We start from the raw sequence: 17,493 nt of genomic DNA, 5'->3' as shown, positions 1-17,493 counted from the left end.
TCTGTCTTGCCGAAAAAGGTTATAACCAGAAAGGTTAACATCAGTATTCAAAACACTCTTCCTTAACCATGTCTCAGTAATGACCAACACATCTGGATTGGAGCTGTGAACCAACAATTTCAATTGATACATTTTTGGTAATAAGCTTCTAGTGTTAACGTGCAGAAAACCCAGGCTTTTAAAAGAGCAGAAATCAGAAAAGCAGATACCAAGTCAGAATTGGGGCTAGCAACTGTAGATGGGCCAGGGTGTACATGGACATTTCCAGATATCATCAACAGTATTACAATCAAGGCACGGCATAGGACAGGGAGAGCTCTGCAGTGCTGATTTATGACATCTGAATGTGCATCAGATGGCAACAAGATCATATTGTACAGCAATTTCATCAGGTAACATGAATACAAAGCCGACGAGAGTTGGTTAGAATAGGATGGGAGGCCAAAAGACCGTGTAACCAATAGAGAGTCAGAGTCCCGAGTGCGAGAACAAACATAGTCTGTCCCACGGTTGGGTAAAGAAAGTTTAGTATTCAAAAAAACATGCAGGGGTCATGAGGCGAATAGCGAAATAGCAAAACGCACAAGAAAAAATAACGACTTGGGGCTAGCCATTGTAAATTCAGAGTCACTCGCCCCAATAGTGCCTGTGTGCTTTATTGCTTAAATATACCACGGCTTTCAGCAAATCAGCACTCAGGGATTGAACCACCCTGTTTATAATATGGTATATCTGGTAAGAGTGATGGGGTTTGTTTAAGACTCACTGAAAAGAAGCCGGCACATTCCGGGAAGTACTGTCCTACTAAGAGCATCCCATTGTCCGACAATAGTTAACCCTGGAGGCCATACCTATTTTTAACCCTCTCTAGTGCCATCCCTCCAGTCCTCAACTACTGACTGGTATTATTAACCTAGGCTAAGTGCTGGATGCCTCCTGGTTTTGTGTGACCTGGATGTTCTGTTGGCATGAAGTCAACGTGCATTTCATAAGGCCCCTGATTCTTCTAAATCTACTGGATTGTCATGCAGGATTTCAGTACTGACTGGTTGTCACTCGCAATATATGTGCAGTGAATGTGTGTCTCGTCAAAGAGCATGTGAAGAGCAAAACATGATTGTTGATATCGATTGGCACATTGCAGTGTTATTCCTTTTTTTCTGTGGTGGCCACAATTTAAATGCATATACGAGGAAACGGGGATGAAAGGCATAAACGACACTCATTGTTGATTCTGTCATGGTCAGAGCTTGTGGGAAACATGAGAACATTATGAAAAATAATAAGACTCACAATCTTTCCAAAGTTGACAGCCCGATGAAGGATCCATTTCTCAATTCCTGAATTTTGTTGTTGCTTAAAATCCTGTTTAGAAAAAAGAAGAGATGTATCAACCACTAAAAGTGTCCACATCAATAAGACACCACAAAAGACAACATTTGAACTACAAATGTACAGCAGCTTTCAGCAGTAAGTAGTATTAGTAGAATTTCAACTAAACTACATTTCACATACTACAACTAGCTCATTACCCAACAAGGAGGAGTCCACTATGGACATGTTTAATTCCATCAACACTGAAAGAAAGCCAAGCTCTAGTAATCCCATTGTCTCTCAACCCTTCATTCATGGAATGTTCTCTAGCGCCAGGAAGACGGGAAAACAACTTTCTTCTGCCCACCATGTACTTCCATGATGCTAAATTGGTAGCATGTGTCTCTGCAGTGCACAATTCATCCAGGTAGGCGAAATGCGATAATGTCTGTTGCATACTTTCCGTCAACCCCTCTTCCGCTTTGATGTTTAAAGGTGTAATAATCGGATCCAAAAATGCGGTGACTCACTTTGAGATTGTTTCCAGAGTGCTACATGAAGTCATTTGATGTAACGTTATAGGCTTGATCGTAGACACCGGCAGTTCAGGTGTTTGGTCTCAAACTTCAATAGTGATAGATTCGTTGGCAACCAGGTATTATCGTTTCATAGGGGCTAGATCCACAAGTCACTGGTATTGCTGAATCTAGGTTCAGACTGGTCCAGGTCAGGGCAACGACGACTCAATGAAAGTATGCTTTATTTGTCTGAGATAATTCGGATCTCTAGATAGTAAGATGCATCACGTCCTTAATGAGTTACCTCAAGAATCTATTCAATCAGATAAAATAGCAAGTATTGTACTTTTTGACCCCTTATGAAATTGAAAAAAGCCCTCAGAAGATGCTATGAGGTTATCAACATTGTGAGTGCCAAATTTTGGTAGCTCAGGCAACTGAGCTCCACTCAAAAAGCAGTCCACCATTTGATAACACCTCCATCATTCAACAGATCTATTCAGATCAGATTGTGCCTCAATTTATAAATGCACCAAAAGTCTCTTCATTCAACGGTGGTAAACGGGAGAGGCCTCACAGAAAACATGTCGTTGAAATTCTAGTTTCAAATGTCAAGACTAGTGCAATCACATGACCAAAGCTTTAATTATTCTTTTTTTACTGGAGGCTTCAGCCAAAAGTATCAAACATCGGCAGAGAAAATGTCCTGTGTCAGAAGAGCATACATTTGAAGTGTTAGATATCGCATAACATAAGCAAAGAGCTGGCCAATTTTAACCCCAAAGTACAAATTCTTGCCCTTTTTTCAAACCTCTACTCACCCTGTGCTAGACACCCCAATTCGCACACTCTCCCCCCGAAGGCTCAGTAATTGAATAGTGATGTTTACTCCTGTGGGAAGACCCAACTGGCTTGTGTTGTGGGAAGACCCAACTGTTGGAAGACCCAACAGCTTGTGTAGTGGTCATCCTATTTTTGGACTTTCGGGAGGGGATGTGGTGGGTCACACACAACCAGTACCGACAACCCCCGGCCAGATTGGAGTCATTACGGGCGTTGAGGGCTAGCTTTATTACAGGGTTGGCTGGTGAAGACTATCGATATTTTGTCTTCCCTGCTCCCAACCCCTCAGAGAGGAAACACAAACCGTTCCTGTGTTTCACGACTGGCCCCGTGGCCCGTGCATTCTTCCCTGCGTGCTGAAACTCCAGATGTCGGGGCTTGGTGAGGAACGAGACTGCAAAGTCTATCACTGCTCTCGACACATACTGATGATTTAGGCAGAGCCACAGGGGATTCACACAAAGATCTTGGGTCGAGAAAATCATTGAGGAATAACTGGTCTGACCCAGATTTATATAACCTATGATGCTTTATTGTAAGGTTCAGGGAGGGATGATTTATATTCCAGTGTGAATACTAAGTAAAGTACATCAATGGCTTTTTTACAGATGATAATGAGCACAAAGATGAAAGCAATTAATGCTTTGAATGAATTATGTTTATCTACATATTTTTTTGGGGGGGGGAAACTCTCTGCTGCCAGGAAGATGGCACAAACAGACATGGTAACACTGCTTCTAGCTCCTAAGCAACTCTGCAGTATGTTTTTTGTGTATGTTATTTCTTACATTATTAACCCAGAACGTTTGCGTTATTACATACAGCCACAAGCATTTCGCTACACCCGCAATAACATCTGCTAAATGTGTACGTGACCAATAAAATTGGATTTGATATGTTCATAACAAGTTCAATATATTTTCTATCTCAGGACCTGAGTGACGTGTAGGCACATGCATCTCCAATTGCAGCTTTGTTTCTCCACAAATATCCCTGCTACTTCCATTGAAAACCGCATAATTGTATTCAGAATTAAAGACATAACAGCTATATTACAAAACACACACACTCTTAGGAATTATTCAAGTCCGTCTGGATAAATATGCACTTCCAACCTTGTGACTCTCCAACTGTCAAAATAAATCTGTGTAAGAGGCTTCTCCTGAGAGTCATGAGCTCTGTTCTCCCTTCCCTCTCTTCCTCCTCTCCCTCCTTGTGTCCCTCCTTCCTCCATTCCACCCTCCCTCCCTCCTCCTCATCCTGACTGGTGTGTGACCTCAGTGCGAGGGGAACTGCTTAGCTTGCACGACTGCAAAGAAACCTGTATATATAGTTTACCATAAACTACGACCTCTGAACAATGCGTGTTTATAGTTCTGCCGTCTGAGCACTCATACCATTCACATATTCATTGGGATAAGGGTTCTGCATTGTAGATACATATAGGAGCCTACAACGAAGAATATATGTTGTAAAGAATAGGTGTTGTAAAGCTGTAGAATAGATGTTGTAAATAATATATGTTGTAAAGCTGTAGAATAGATGTAAAGCTGTAGAATAGATGTAAAGAATAGATGTTGTAAAGTTGTAGAATAGATGTAAAGAATAGATGTTGTAAAGAATAGATGGAAAGCTGTAGAATAGATGTGAAGCACGGCAAAGAAGTAGGCCTATAGACTGGGCCATTTCAGCCTGACTGAGCCTGACATGCCTAGTTAAATAGAGGTTAAATAAATAAATAAAAATACAATTTCAAAAGTGAATGTAGCCAGCTACTACACCATGTATTGATTCTCAATAGGTAGACGAATCAAGCACTGAAGAACCATATCCAGGAAAGGTGGACAATCTTTTGGCAGTCTAGACACCTTTGACCAATTGACAATGTGTTTGATCTGCAGAGTGCAAGTGCCTAGAGGCAAGTGTCTGCTTCTCAGTTTACGTTTGCCTCTGGGAGCGTCTACGCGTCTGGGAGCTTCTACACATCTGGGAGCGTCTACACGTCTGCATTCGGAGCGTCTACACGTCTGCATTCGGAGCGTCTACACGTCTGCGTTCGGAGCGTCTGCATTCGGGGTGTCACTAGAAGCGTACTTAGCATCTGATATCAGCACCACCTGTAGGTTGTCTCCGTCTCACATTTGACTACTAGCTTCCTGAGCGTCTGCACTGGTAAATTCCTCAGGGCTCAGGGGCAGAGGAGGGGAACCACCCTTATCTTGACACAAAGATAAAACCGCCTTGAGCAAGAGCCAGGAACAAAAGAGCAGTGGGATCCAGACAAATCTCATGTAATATGCACTAATGTACTAGGGACTGAAAAATCACATGAATTGTAGCCTATGATCACACAAACTTTGCCGTCAAACCCAACCATCTCCATTGTGATAATTCTGTTCTTTGCATGCTCTTGGAGTGAAGCAAATAATTCAAAGACAAAAACACAATCTATATTACAGTTATTCTTTCCCAGACGGGGCCTCTCAGTCTTGAAGCTAAGTTTGCACTCTTTTTGCATGAGAAAATCCAGCCTTTGAATTGCTCCAGCCTCAGGTTATTAGCACAAAGTTAACCAGGGATTGAGAAAAAAAGCCAACCACTATACAACCCCCTCAAAGGCAGTAGGCAATCAAAGTCAACTGGTGCTCTCTCAACACTTGAGACATAACCCTTTAGAAACACAGGGGTAGAAGTTTGACTGCATAAAAATATATATATATATTTTTTTTTTCAGGCAATGACCCCCTTACAAACAGGCACATTTTTACCACATTCTTACCTGCATATGCCTTGTTACACCTCCAGTGTACATGCCGGCATTGAGTGGTAGTAGCAGTGATCAGATGTGGGTGGGCGTCTATTTTATGAAATCAATTGAATATACACTGTCAAAAACAAATCCATTATTACTTCGTCTAGGCAGGTCCTAAGAAACATAAGACTAATAAAAATGTATTTTCAAAAGAATAGAATGGCATATTGAGTTTGTTACGTCCAAATGAATGAAATCAATAGTTCATTATTTTGTTCATTAAAACAGACAAGACACACCTACCCTGAACACAGCCAACACACATTTTGTAGTAAGAATATAAAATAATATTTAAATTTTTTTTTAACTTGTGTCACGGGAACGTGTGGAATAAAGTGTTGAAATATATTTTGAAAACAGAGCCCAAGCTTTTTTGATCCACATGTCATCTCTTTCCTACCCTCACGCCACTTTGTTAGTGAGCAGGGACAGGCTCTTACATTGAGAGCATCGTCACCATGATATCGATAGAAAAGAATAGCAATCCTATTTTCAAAAACATGCAAGTCTCGTGTTCATATTTCACAACCTCCGCTGGCTTTTGGAGTTGCCTATAGGCAATCGAGTGAAATAAGAAGCCTGCAATCGAGCAAAATAAGAAGCCCACACTTGATTTGGGCTACATGATTGCACGCTAAATGTTTCTGATCAGTGATAGACGAGCCAACAAATAGACGAGCTATACCACCTCCACTTATTTGCCCAGACAGAAACCAATTAACTAAACAGCCTATACAGATGGGGATTCAGTGAAACAGAGTCACATTGACTGAGACAAGTCAGTGAAGTCACAGGCTTTTGGTTGGGAGTAGGCCTACGCTACTAAGCCACTGCGAGTGAAGAGCAAAAAAATGTAAATAATAATCCACTTGTTAAACTACATAACATGCTGGCAAAAGGTTCTAATAAATGAGTCAACTAGACAAGATGACTGTGAGCAGTACTCGCCTCAACTAAGCTAACATTCAGTGAAAACAAAAAGCTGACATTGATTGATTTATCAAGACATGTACCCCACGCTTGTCTCAAAGTAGCGCGGTGGCATTGACCACACACGTAGGCTATTGCTTAGAATGAATTACAACGATTGGATGACTTTGGCAGTTTCAGTAAGCAACAATTTGATGCAGGCCTTCAATTGCATTAAGTCTACTTTATTCCAATATTTCCGTCATTCAGTGATATGGATCCATCCAGGTGTGGTTAAGGAAACAGTGCATGCTTAGTGGTGGGCTATGCGGAGAGATGGGAGAAGTGGCGTGCCTCGCAAAGTTTAGAAAATGGCAGGAGGATGGTTAACGGGTGCTGCTTAGCAACCATTAAGAGTTTAAGAGAGTAGTGCGTGCCACTGCCGCCTCAGCATTACGAATACGTATCATACCAAGCCGTAAGCAGAAGTTTACCCAATTATCGTTTTGGCTTTGATACTGGTAATACCTTTCAGATATAAGGAAAAAGCGGAAAAAAGTTGGCGGTATGGTAAAGTTGGCGGTAGGATAAAGTCGGAGGAAAAACGTCTTTATGAAAGGGATATCAATGTGAGCTTAGTGAACGGGAAAACTATGAACATTCATCAAAAGTAACTGATACAGACATAAGGGTCAAATGTAGCGTTGGAGACCATAAGGACACTATATGAAATTTGCGATTGATTATTGCTTAATTAAGTTATGACCTGGAAGCGCCTTCCACAAAATTAAGGCCTGAACACTGTCTCCCATTTGGAAGACAAAGGCCTCGTCTTTGAAAGAATGAACTTTTGTTAGGGCAGAGCTGAAAAAAGACACTTGTCATTCAAACACCGACTATGCTGTGTCACTCTCCCATAGTTATAAGCTGAAAATATCCCCTTTCAATTACAGTAAGCCACGGTATAAGAAGGTATAGAAAATGGTCACCTTACAACTCCTTTAGGTGCATGGTATACACGGCGCCAACATCAAAATACTGGGCTGACAGCCAAATGAATAGAAACCAAGAACTGGGGCCTTCCAGATAGACAAACAGGAAGGCCCATGTCCTTATACGGAAATTCAGACGCACATACATAAGACAAAATGTATAGCCTAGCCTTGAAATCAACTTGAGACCCAAGTATGGTCTGGCAAACCAAATGCTCAACAGGTCTGAGTGCGTAATGAGAGACCGTGAGCTGCCTGGCTGTGAACACTCAATCGCCAGTCAGTGAATGGCCTTTGGGATTTCGTTATCTTCTCCAAGCATCACACAACAGCAAAGGAAAAAACACGGGGAGCGTTGCTTTAACCCAAATGCTTGCCTGAATAGCAAAACAAACCTTTCTAGCCACCGGGCATGCATGACAGCGTAGTACCGAGTACTAGTTCCACAAGCACTTCAAAAGGCTGCCGGCCCGCCAACTTCGCTTTTTCATGTAGGAACAGCTAAACGAACCAAACCAACGACAGAAAGTATTCTACCTTCAGATTCCACAGCAATTTGAAATTCGGCTCAATCAAATTGAAAAGACAATATCAAATATAGAGGTAAGAGAATGTGGTGTGTGCATCTGTAGGCCTATAAAGTACTTGTCTTTGCTAGGGCTGGGACGATACCAGTACCGTGATACTCATTGGTATCTTGGCAAGGGAAATAAAGTGGATTTAACTTCTTAAGGAAAACAGCCCTAATGTGGGAAACGAACATGTTGTCATCCAGAGTCACATGTATTTATTTTCCATGCTATAGCAAAATATTTACATACAGCAGGTTTTTAAAGGACCAAAGTGTTGGGTCTCATTCATGTTTTCATTTTTGACATGGAAAAAAATTGCGATACTGGTATTGTCACAGCACTTGTCTTGTTCATATGTTTTACATTCTAATATAAACGTATTTTACATCAAGTCTCAAGTCAAACTATTCTGAGTAAGCTACTCCATTCTAAAAACATGGCCCAATGGCATTCACTGCAGGTTAAGTCTTCAGGAAACTGGATGCATACCAGGCCGTCCCCCATGATTCCCTGCCACGAACCGTGCAATTAGTCCTCTTGACTGTGTCGTCAAATTACACTGCTTTTCATGCACTACGAGGAAATCCCTGTCTCTTCCTGACATCAATCCCACACTCCTTGGTGGAGGTGGACTCTAGGGTGTGCGCTGGGCCACATAGTCAAGCCCAGGTGCCTGCTGGGAAGGATCCAAATGACACTCAACAAGCCTCTCGAAGAAATATGAGCTCTACTGTTGCTGTACACCAAGAATATGGTTCAACAGAGGCCGTGCTAATATAGGGTGAAACATGAACAGGTTGAGCCTCACACACATGCAGCTGCGCATATATACTTCTTCACACGACACACCTGAAATTAGCCCACTATGCGGATGAAAGGGTGCAAAGGTTATCAACGCACCAGGGTTGATGTTGCACAAGTCTTTTCTGACAGAGCTGGTTGTGTCAACGCATTTGTCATTTCCTCTTGGATTACTTTGGCATGCAGTATCAGTTGGAATGCAAATGCTGGGAATGCAGCACTCATCCTTTCTTCACAGACATGCATTCAGCAGCCTGAACCCAGAGAGAACCACGCTGGAGAACTGGATGCATTCCACAACAGGGTCGCCAAATACTTTCCCTAGAAGCACAAAGGAGCTTGACTTAAGCCAATCAAAGTCTTCCGAGGATTTGAATTTCAAACGATGGCCAACTAACATTGTTCTAAAATTGGAGGGATTAGTTACACCAACCAAAATGTCTAGAAGATTTTTGTTGATGATTCAAGAAAATGTCCAACTTGTCTTAGTTACTTTGTTTCATTCAGAGAAGTGCTCAGTTTCACTCCAGACAGGAAACAGGAAGTGTGTGGGTCAAAGTGAGGGAAGGTCGATTATGATTAATGGCCTCTAATTACACAAGTTGAATCACTGCATCGGACCAGGTCTTTAATTTGCAGAGAAGCAGGCGTGTCAATAGACTATTTAAAATGTACCAAATAACAAGTCTGGAAAGGGACCCCATGGCAACGATGCCCCAAATTAACACATTTAGAACATGCTATGCTGGTTTGTCAGACCCCAGACCTGTGGTTTAGGAGTTAAGGCTAGATAAGATTGTGTGAACTCTGTCCAGAAACGTCCATTATCTTCACAAGTCAGAGGTAACTCTAGATTTAAAAAAAAGATTGCCCTGAGATAATGGTGGTGATGTGACAGAAAAATGTATTTACCACAATGGTTTGTCTGTCATAGGATATCTTGACATAGTAAATTCACTGGGGAAAAGTTGAAAAGGCCATAAAAAACAATCATTTTCTGGGGTGTGCTTAACGAGAAGTTAAAAAACTCTTATTGGCAGTCAATTGATCAGTAAACAGAATACTATCCAAATGTTTTAGATTAAGGTTGGATTTCCTACAATATCAACTTTGCTTGTGGCGCTTTCTCTCCTCCCAACTTTAGCTTTCAGGGCCAGGAGGGCAGAGTGAATTTGTTGCTCTCACAGAGCAAAAAAGTCTGGGACCTACAGTGTCCAGGTAGGGGGAAGTGGTTGATTTTCAGGGTCAGGGAAGGTCGGGCAGAGCAGCAGGGACTCTGACTGTGATCGGGCCAGTCCAGTCCCACTGTGTCCAGACTAGTGCTAGGAATTACCAGGAATGATACAATATTATCAAGACACTCAAGTGCTGATACAATATATATTGTGATTCTCACGATTCTACAGTGCATTCGGAAAGTATTCAGACCCCTTGACTTTTTACACATTTTGTTACGTTACAGCCTTATTCTAAAATTGATTCAATTGTTTTCTTTACTCAATCTATACACAATACCCCATAATGACAAATAAAAACAGTTTTTTTGACATTTTTGCAAATGTATTAAAAATAGAAACGGAAATATCACATTTACATAATTATTCAGACCCTTTACTCAGTACTTTGTTGAAGCACCTTTGGCAGTGATTACAGCCTCAAGTCTTCTTCGGTATGATGCTAAAAGTTTTGCACACCTGTATTTGGGGAGTTTCTCCCATCCTTCTCTGCAGAACCTCTCAAAGTCTGTCAGGTTGGATGAGGAGCGGTGCTGCACAGCTTGGTTTCACCAGACCAGAGAATCATGTTTCTCGTGGTCTGAGAGTCTTTAGGTGCCTTTTGGCAAACTCAAAGCGGGCTATCATATGCCTTTTACTGAGGAGTGGCTTCCGTCTGGCCACTCTACCATAAAGGCCTGATTGATGAAGTGCTGCAGAGATAGTTGTCCTTCTGGAAGATTCTCCCATCTCCACAAAGGAATGCTAGAGCTCTGTCAAAGTGACCATTGGATTCTTGGTCACCTCCCTGACCAAGGCCCTTCTTCCCAGATTGCTCAGTTTTGCCCGGAGGCCAGCTCTAGGAAGAGTAGTGATGGTTCCAAACTTCTTCCATTTAAGAATGATGGAGGCCATGGTGTTCTTGGCGACCTTCAATGCTGCAAACATTTTTCTGTGCCTCGACACAATCCTGTTTTGGAGCTCTACAGACAATTCCACTGTCATCTGTGGGACCTTATAAAGACAGATGTGTGCCTTTCCAATCATGTCTAATCAATTGAATTTACCATAGGTGGACTCCAATCAAGTTGTAGAAACATCTCAAGGATGATCAATAGAAACAGGATTCACCTGAGATTAATTTAAAGTCTCATAGCAAAGGGATCTGAATACTTATGTAAATAAGGTATTTCTGTTTTACATTTTTTATTATTTTGCAAACATTTCAATAAACCTGTTTTCGCTTTGTCCTTATGGGGTATTGTGTGTAGATTGCTGAGGATTTTTATTTTATAAATTTTAACGTAACAAAATTTTGAAAAAATCCAGGGTCTAAATACTTTCTGAAGATAATGTATATGTATTGCGATTCGATACTGTGATTTCATTGCGATTCGATGTTTGAAACATATTGCTCACCTTATTTCTGCTGCAGATGGACAAGAAAGCATTTTGATCAGTCATAGAAATAAAGGTGCTGAAAACAAGTCATCTCCCTATTTAAAAAGAAGATGGAGAACAAGCTTTAAAGGAAAAAACTGGATTTTGGGTGCAGGTACAGCCAACTAGAGCAAAAATAATAGTGGTACCATCAAAACTATACATCTTCAAAAAGAATATCCTGATTAGAGGTCGACCGATTATGATTTTTCAACGCCGATATCGATTGAGGACCAAAAAAACCCGATACCAATTAATCGGACGATTTTTATATATATTTGTAATAATGACAATTACAACAATACTAAATGAACAACGAGCCCTATTATTTTAACTTAATATAATACATAAATAAAATCTATTTAGTCTCAAATAAAATGTAAATAATGAAACATGTTCAATTTGGTTTAAATAATGCAAAAACAGTGTTGCAGGAAGAAAGTAAAAGTGCAATATGTGCCACGTAAAAAAGCTAACGTTTAAGTTCCTTGCTCAGAACATGAGAACATATGAAAGCTGGTGGTTCAATATTCGCAGTTCCTCAATATTCCCATTTAAGAAGTTTAGGCTGTCGTTATTATAGGAATTATGACACATCAACTATTTCTCTCTATACCATTTGTATTTCATAGACCTGACAGTTGGATGTTCTTATAGGTACTTTAGTATTACCAGCCTAATCTCGGGAGTTGATAGGCTTGAAGGCATAAACAGCGTTGTGCTTCAAGCATTGCTAAGAGCTGCTGGCAAACGCAGTAAAGTGCTGTTTGAATGAATGCTTACGAGCCTGCTGCTGCCTACCACCGCTCAGTCAGACTGCTCTATCAAATATCAAATCATAGACTTAATTATAATAAACACAAAGAAATACGAGCGTTTGGTCATTAATATGGTCAAATCCGGAAACTATCATTTTGAAAACAAAACGTTTATTCTTTCAGTGAAATACGGAACCATTCCGTATTTTGTCGAATGGGTGGCAACCCCAAGTCTAAATATTGCTGTTACAGTGCGCAACCTTCAATGTTATGTCATAATTATGTAAAATTCTGGCAAATTAATGATGGTCTTTGTTAGGAAGAAACACAGTTCGCAACGAGCCAGGCGGCCCAAACTGTTGCATTTATCCTGACTCTGCGTGCACTGAACGCAAGAGAAGTGACAATTTCCTTAGTTAATAGCCTGCTAACATGCATTGATTTTAACTAAATATGCAGGTGTAAAAATATATACTTCTGTGTATCGATTTTAAGAAATGCATTGATGTTTATGGTTAGGTACATTTGTGCAACAAATGTGCTTTTTTCACGAATGCGCTTTTGTTAAATCATCACCCGTTTGGCAAAGTTGAAGTAGGCTGTGATTCGATGATAAATTAACAGGCACCGCATTGATTATATGCAACACAGGACAAGCTAGTTAACCTAGTAATATCATCAACCATGTGTAGTTAACTAGTGATTATGTGAATATTGATAGTTTTTTATAAGATGAGTTTAATGCTAGCTAGCAACATACCTTGGCTCTTTGCAGCCACAAGGTTTTTTGACGCGGTACTCGCGTAACAGGTGGTCAGCCTGCCACACAATTTCCTCATGGATTGCAATGTAATCGGCCATAATCAGCGTCCAAAACGGCTGATTACCAATTGTTATGAAAACTTGAAATTGTCCCTAATTAAATCGGCCATCGATCGACCTCTAATCCTGATATATAACTACATAAAAATTTCACTCGTCCAGACCGCTGTCAACCCATCGGCAGGACACCAAGAGAGGTTGTAAACCAGCCCATAGACCACCACATCTTCGGGAGAGGCCTGGCGATTTTACAGGCCGTAAATAAACACCCCCCAAATGTAGCGGTTAAAAGAAGAGCACAGTCTCATGGTCACTAATTTGGACAGAGTTGCAGCGGGTCTATTTGACGGAGACCTTGAAACCCTGAAGACCTACCCATCATTATTCCTGAAATCTGTTGACAAAAACATTGAGAGACATATGGGAAGTTTAGTGGGAAACCCATAGGAATGCCTGAGAACTTAATCATCCCTCTTGTTCTGCGGTGGCCATCTTTCAGACCTTGAATCACGGAGCTTGGTTCAATGCTCAAGACATGAGGAATATGTTTCCCTTCCCAATCAATCACTGTCGGGCCGAACAAAATGATGGCCCTCCAAGCAGTTCAGCCTATTTTAACGCATACAGAAATATCACATACCATGACGGAGGTAATAATATCTCAATCAGTCACTTACATAACCAACGTCAGGCCAAGTCAAAGTAGCAAAAGAATCCTTGAGGAAAGAACTTAAAAAGTATGCGGGAAAAGCAACAGTCTATGCACAAGGACTACTTTTAACAATGTCCTCAAAAAATGTTACAAAACACATTTACTTGATGAATGAAGAACAGTGCAGATACAAAGTCTGTGCTGTTTCCATCTTATAGGCCATTCCAAGCCAATGGTAGAGTACTGGTGCAAGGAACTGATGTTCTTGGCTTGTGTACACTCAAAAACACTGCTTCAGTCTTGTCTCCATTGGGGCGACTGCATGTGAAATAGGTTGCGGTGGTTTAATGGTATGCACAGTGTGGTTGCATTACACAAACAACTGCATGTATCACATATGTTGTGGCAATGAAATGAGATACAAAACTGTTGCCAACCACACATTACATGTGTTCAACGATAACGCTCACTGCATGTTTTTGCTTAGCCCAGGGGCGGACTGGCCATCTGGCATTACAGGCAAATGCCAGATGGACTGGTCCAATTTCATCCTAGTGGGTCTGTCTAACACTTTTTTGGGGGGACACAAAATTATTATTATCTAGCTAATGGGGCCTGGATGAAAACAAATTGTCCCAGTCCGCCCCTGGCTTAAGGTTTCAGCATGATAAAGTTTGGCTGAAGTGCTAGCATACTCCCGTAAAAGACCGCTTGAACATTTTGAATGGTGGTGCTGTTAGTCCATTTTAAGATAGCGCAGCATTTTTTCATTTCCTCAAAATAGTCAGAATTACACTAAGATAACTTAAGAAATCTGTCATTAATTTTGACGCTTTTGCAGAGGAGATATTAGTTGCGCAATTTTGCATCTGACTATGATGTTTGGTGGTGTTTCTCAAGTGAAAGATTTTGCATGAGGACGAGTTGTCTCTCAATGAATGACCACAGGCACTTCATTGAAGAAGACCTACTGTTGACCAATCGCCAACAAGAGGGCGTAGACTCTGGCTACCGACGTTGGCTTGCCTCTCGAGAGAAAAAAATGTGTGCAACCGGACATCCGAAAAAAACCTCTGCCTTCGTCCAAAAAGGAACAAAAACGTCAAAAATGGCATCATAATACATGCAGGAACTGTTCCTAACTCTTTCGGCTGGGAAGCATGCAGACGACTTAAGCCTACATAAATACCCTTTGGATGCCGTACAATTATATACTGCATTTACAATTATGAAAAGGTATTTTGGTCTAAGACATTTCCATCATACAGGACTAGATTATAGTGTGACATGCCATTGACATCTGTTACATACCCATTTATATGTAAAGGATACTATTATTGTATGCAGCTGACAAGGGACGGATGTGGAGGTGGCAATACAGCTACAAATAGTGACCTCAGCATCTTTGACACAAGTCCTTTGTTATGGACATGGTAACTATATTTGAGCTGTAATGGACAGTATTTGTATGTCAGTAGCTGAAATCATCAACAGATTTGAGTGATTAACCCCAACAAGATCAGACTAGAACCAAATATATATATAGTTGGCTATAGACTATTGGAAGAATTATGCATGACCTCAGACCATCACTTATCAATAGTCATAAGTAAAAATACAAATAAATATTGTGTTAGGCTTTGAATAAGTTGAATAAGTTTCTCAAAACACAGGCCGACAGACAGAATAAATTGCAGGTAATGAACAAGGCAAATATTTGGCAGCATGGTTCTTTCTGTAACCCCAAGCTGTTCCAAACAAGGGGACAGCATCGTCATTATTTTGTTGATGCCAGACAGGCCTATTGATCTATACTTACAAAGTGACTGTTCTGTTGGGGAAGGAGTCCGGGGGTAACACCTGATGGAGTTCCATATTACTGCAGACCACTTTCCTATCCGCCGTGGCCACTGACGGTGTGCTTTTCCCTGCGCTTTTTGAACGTTCATCATATGATTTACAGTCAGATGATACCGCAGAGCCATCGCCTCCGAGTAGCAAAACAAATAACAATTGCAACAAAGCAACCGCACATAACCTCATTTTCAAAATATATTCCAAGATAATTAGGCTACTGTAGCATTGGCAAAGAAAATAATATATTAATATCAAGTAGCGCAGGAGGCAGGGAATTGTGTGTGTAGTATAAATTGGCCTGGTTCTTTCTGGAAATAGGGTGAGCCAAAACGTCCCTCAGAATACCCGGACAGTTTTAGTCATGTTGCAAACATCTTGTCCACTATAATGTGGATTTGGATTCCCTCCTCCATTTCTTGCAAAGGTTTCGATGTATGTGTTCAGCGTCAATCAATCCGAGAGAGGGTCTGTACATCCTTTGTTTGCCAAACGACACGATTCACAATTCCATTTCGTCATAAGGTCTTTTCAGCCTTCCCGAAAAAATTAAAAACAACTGTTCACTTGTAATTGTAACGATTTTTCAGGGTTACACAATGAAACTTCAGCGTTAGAGAAAATATGTTCTTTGTTGCCAATAGCGCGGATCTAATTGGGAATTTGCCTACTCCACCAAGAGACAGCTGCAGTCATCCCAAGATAACACACTCTAATTTCAGGAAATTTGATCACGCCTTAGCTTTAAAAACTTTCTCCTTAAGAGAACTCATCCCGAGAGACGTAGACTGGTACACTTAAATAGCATTACAACTAACTAAAACAACTGTAAGCAACTTTTCACTTTAGTGGCGCCCATCGACTCCAGTTGTTGGTGCAAAATGAAATCATGGGACATCTCCTAAAAAAACGAAAGAAACATAATCCCACTCCGAGTTAGTCAGTCATCTTGTGTTTAAATATGAGTTAAAGTGGGTCCCTTCCAAGTTTGAGTAAATATCCAGAATTGCTGTCCTTGACTTTCAATTGGAGCGTCCACGTCTCTCTCTGAAAGTATTCATTGGCTTTCTTTCCATTGAGAACTCTTCTCCCACAGTCGTGCCCTTGGCTCCATGTTGCAATTCCACCCCCTGACGTCACTCCATATAGACCGCCTCTTTCTCCGATTCTCTCTGAGCAGGTTTACGTTTGATCTACCTTTAAATCCCAAATAAATAAGACGATACTGTCTAGTAAAAGCATAATGATGCACTTATATCAGCAGTTATACAGCAAACAACCTCTCTTGATGCAGTTGATAGGTCGGAAATGTTCTTACATTTCATGGAAAATATTGTCCAGTATTGGTCAATGAACTTTTGAGCGTTCCTGAAACTGAGCAAACTTGTTGATTTGGAAATGTTGCCCAGTTAGTATTTACATACTGTTGTCGACCAGATTTTTTGGCAGATGACTTTGATAAAATGTATTTGGTAACACATACTATACTAGTAATACTGCAATAAATACAGTAACAACATTGTAACAGCATTTTTTTTTTAAATGGTATGTAACAATATAACAATACTACATTGTTGTTACTAGTGTAATAATAGCATAACCACACATATCTACCTAGCTACACATGTCTACTTTGATAACAAGGTGGCCAAGAAAATTAAACAATTATTTCATTTTCAAATGTGATTAAAGTAACCCGTTGCAATGCACCCCTTCTCTCTTCTAGTGCATCCAGTATCTCCTCTCTTCCTAGGTGCCTTCACACAAAGCCCTCTTTTCACTTCTCAAACAAGTTCAGGCTAGCCTTGTAATGGGCAATCGCCATGAAAAGCCAGAGTCAGTCAGACAGGAAGAGACCATACAATAATTCAAATATGCAGTACTACAATACCCTTGTATAACACTATTGACATGTAAGGGCCCATAGAAACGAAATAAATACATTTTAGTAGAGTTGGGTTGCCAGACGCTGTCCGTCCGCCCGTCTTTCCT

At 40.7% G+C, this 17,493-nt stretch overlaps 1 protein-coding gene across 2 annotated transcripts in view; it reads right to left on the bottom strand.

The window, feature by feature from the left end:
* Nucleotides 1–16,776, bottom strand: part of LOC139534240 (adhesion G protein-coupled receptor A3-like) — a 64,796-nt gene extending 48,020 nt beyond the window's left edge. Inside the window, exons 1-3 of one of the 2 annotated variants that reach the window (XM_071333199.1) lie at nucleotides 15,467–15,580; nucleotides 11,395–11,471; nucleotides 1,294–1,365 (exon numbers count right to left, since the gene is read on the bottom strand). In XM_071333199.1, coding sequence (XP_071189300.1) covers nucleotides 1,294–1,365; nucleotides 11,395–11,426 — 104 coding nt within the window. In that variant the 5' untranslated portion in view covers nucleotides 11,427–11,471; nucleotides 15,467–15,580. Of the gene's footprint in view, nucleotides 1–1,293; nucleotides 1,366–11,394; nucleotides 11,472–15,466 lie in introns of both variants that reach the window. The other variant, XM_071333198.1, reaches the window with a different exon arrangement.
* Nucleotides 16,777–17,493: the final 717 nt, after the last annotated feature.

This window comes from Salvelinus alpinus, chromosome 11, assembly GCF_045679555.1.
Source record: "Salvelinus alpinus chromosome 11, SLU_Salpinus.1, whole genome shotgun sequence".
Lineage (NCBI taxonomy): Eukaryota > Metazoa > Chordata > Actinopteri > Salmoniformes > Salmonidae > Salvelinus > Salvelinus alpinus.
The sequence above is the reverse complement of the archived record's forward strand: the minus strand, read 5'-3'. Positions and strand labels throughout refer to the sequence as shown.